Source organism: Amborella trichopoda, chromosome 3 (genome assembly GCF_054954075.1).
Source record: "Amborella trichopoda isolate Santa Cruz 75 chromosome 3, AtrichopodaSantaCruz75HAP2 v2.0, whole genome shotgun sequence".
In the NCBI taxonomy this organism is placed as follows: Eukaryota; Viridiplantae; Streptophyta; class Magnoliopsida; order Amborellales; family Amborellaceae; genus Amborella; species Amborella trichopoda.
Window position 1 is genome coordinate 19,171,541 of NC_142338.1, and position 1,724 is coordinate 19,173,264.

Consider the following 1,724-nt stretch of genomic DNA (forward strand, 5'->3'; position numbering starts at 1 on the left):
GATTTTAGTGGCCAATTTTTCATCGATTTAGTCAACTCTTTATTATAGTCCATATATGATTATATACTTAATCCATGATATTTTTATGATTTCTTTTGTGTGATGTAAATTTAATAGTCAATATAAATTCATACAGGGAAAGAACATCTCAATATTCATAAATTGATGAAAACAATGAAAGTTAATAATGTAGTACCCTCATTTTTTATTGGATTCCTAAAAAACAATATTTATAATAAATTTTAATATATTTTTTTTGAATTTTTGTAAGACTTAATCCGAACAATTTGGCCCGATTCTCGATCCGGATCGTCGATTTGCATATCGAAATTGATTTTTGAGATATCCGATCCGCGTCACCGATCCGTTTTTTAAACCACTGGATCCCGCCAATCTACCGCATAAAGCTGATTGGCCGATCCAAACTAATTCTTGGGATGCCCTATCCATCGCAACGATCCGTTTTTAAATGACGGGACAACCCAGGGTTACCAAACTAATTCCACTTTCGAATGAGGTAGTTCACATGCGCCACTAAGGACTATATGCATCCGCATAACTCGTGCTATTACAAAGTGAGAGAGAGAGAAGGGAAATATGATGCTTAATATCAAAGGAAGGGGTGTTTATATAACAAAATTAAGCGAAAGAAACCAAAAAAAAGAAAAAAGAGAAAAATTAAAGAAAGAAGCGCCGTTCTATTGAGAGTGAGAGAGAATTATAACACCGTTTTACATCATTGTTATAGGTAATTATTTTTATTCCAATTAATTATTCTAAACCCTCCCCTCTTCTCAAAACCCCCCAATAACCTTACCTAGCGATTGACCCCTCACTTGTTCCCCTCGAGCTCAAACGCAGACACAGGAAAGGTCCTGGAGAGCCCGGCCGAGCTCTTGAACGTTATCTTAGACGAATCAGAATCGTCGATGTAAATTTCAGAGATGGAGATCCACAAGAGCAGCTCCTTGCTCTTGACACCAGTGAGATTCTTCATCCGACGGTCCTCGACAAACGCAGAGACCTCAGGGGCGTAGGACACGAGCCGTCCGATCTTCTTGAAATAGTGCTCCTTCTTCTTCTGTTGCTTCAGCCAAACAAAGCCCTTCTCTTTGTTGTATCCCACCTCCGCCAAATCTTCGAGGGGGAGGAGGCCCTCTGGAAGGTTTAGGGTTCGCAGGAGTTCCAGCGATTTCTCTTTGCACTTGCCATCGCCATGATAAACCTCTGCGTTTTCACGAATGTTTTGAATTGTGGCCTGAGACGCCATGCCTGTTCCCTCTCTCTCTCTCTAGATTTCTTATTTTCACTTTCTCTGTCCAATTTTGTGCCTCTCTCGTTTCGTGCAGAGGAAGTCGGAGCATGGGAGGGGTTTTAAAGAGAGGGGCGGTTAACGTAAATGACGATAGTGCCCCTTCCATTTTTCTTTTTATTAAGAAAATTTGTTTTGTTTGCTGGATCCCATTTCTACAATACGCGGTCCAGCACCCATTCTAAAGATGAATGGGAATAGGGTGGTTCATCTAAAAACAAGTGTAACTAACTATCCAAATATTTTTTTTTAATATAATTATTATTTATAATTTTTTAAAAAAAATTTATAATCATGATCATGAACTCCACGATAAAATCTCTTAAACTTAGGATCAAATTATATTTATTTCGAATATGACATATCTACAATAAAATCTCTTAAACTTAGGATCAAATTATATTTATTTCGA

At 37.8% G+C, this 1,724-nt stretch overlaps 1 protein-coding gene across 1 annotated transcript; it reads right to left on the bottom strand.

Annotated features, from left to right (window-relative positions):
- Positions 1-678: 678 nt before the first annotated feature.
- Positions 679-1,309, bottom strand: LOC18435238 (uncharacterized). The gene has a single exon (XM_006845288.4). It carries the CDS (start codon positions 1,268-1,270, stop codon positions 833-835), a length of 438 nt encoding a protein of 145 aa, XP_006845351.1. The 5' UTR covers positions 1,271-1,309; the 3' UTR covers positions 679-832.
- Between the last annotated feature and the right edge of the window lie 415 nt (positions 1,310-1,724).

Coding starts and splice junctions, on each gene's coding strand:
- LOC18435238 (XM_006845288.4), bottom strand. CDS start 1,270: ATGGCGTCTCAGGCCACAATTCAAAACATTCGTGAAAACGCAGAGGTT.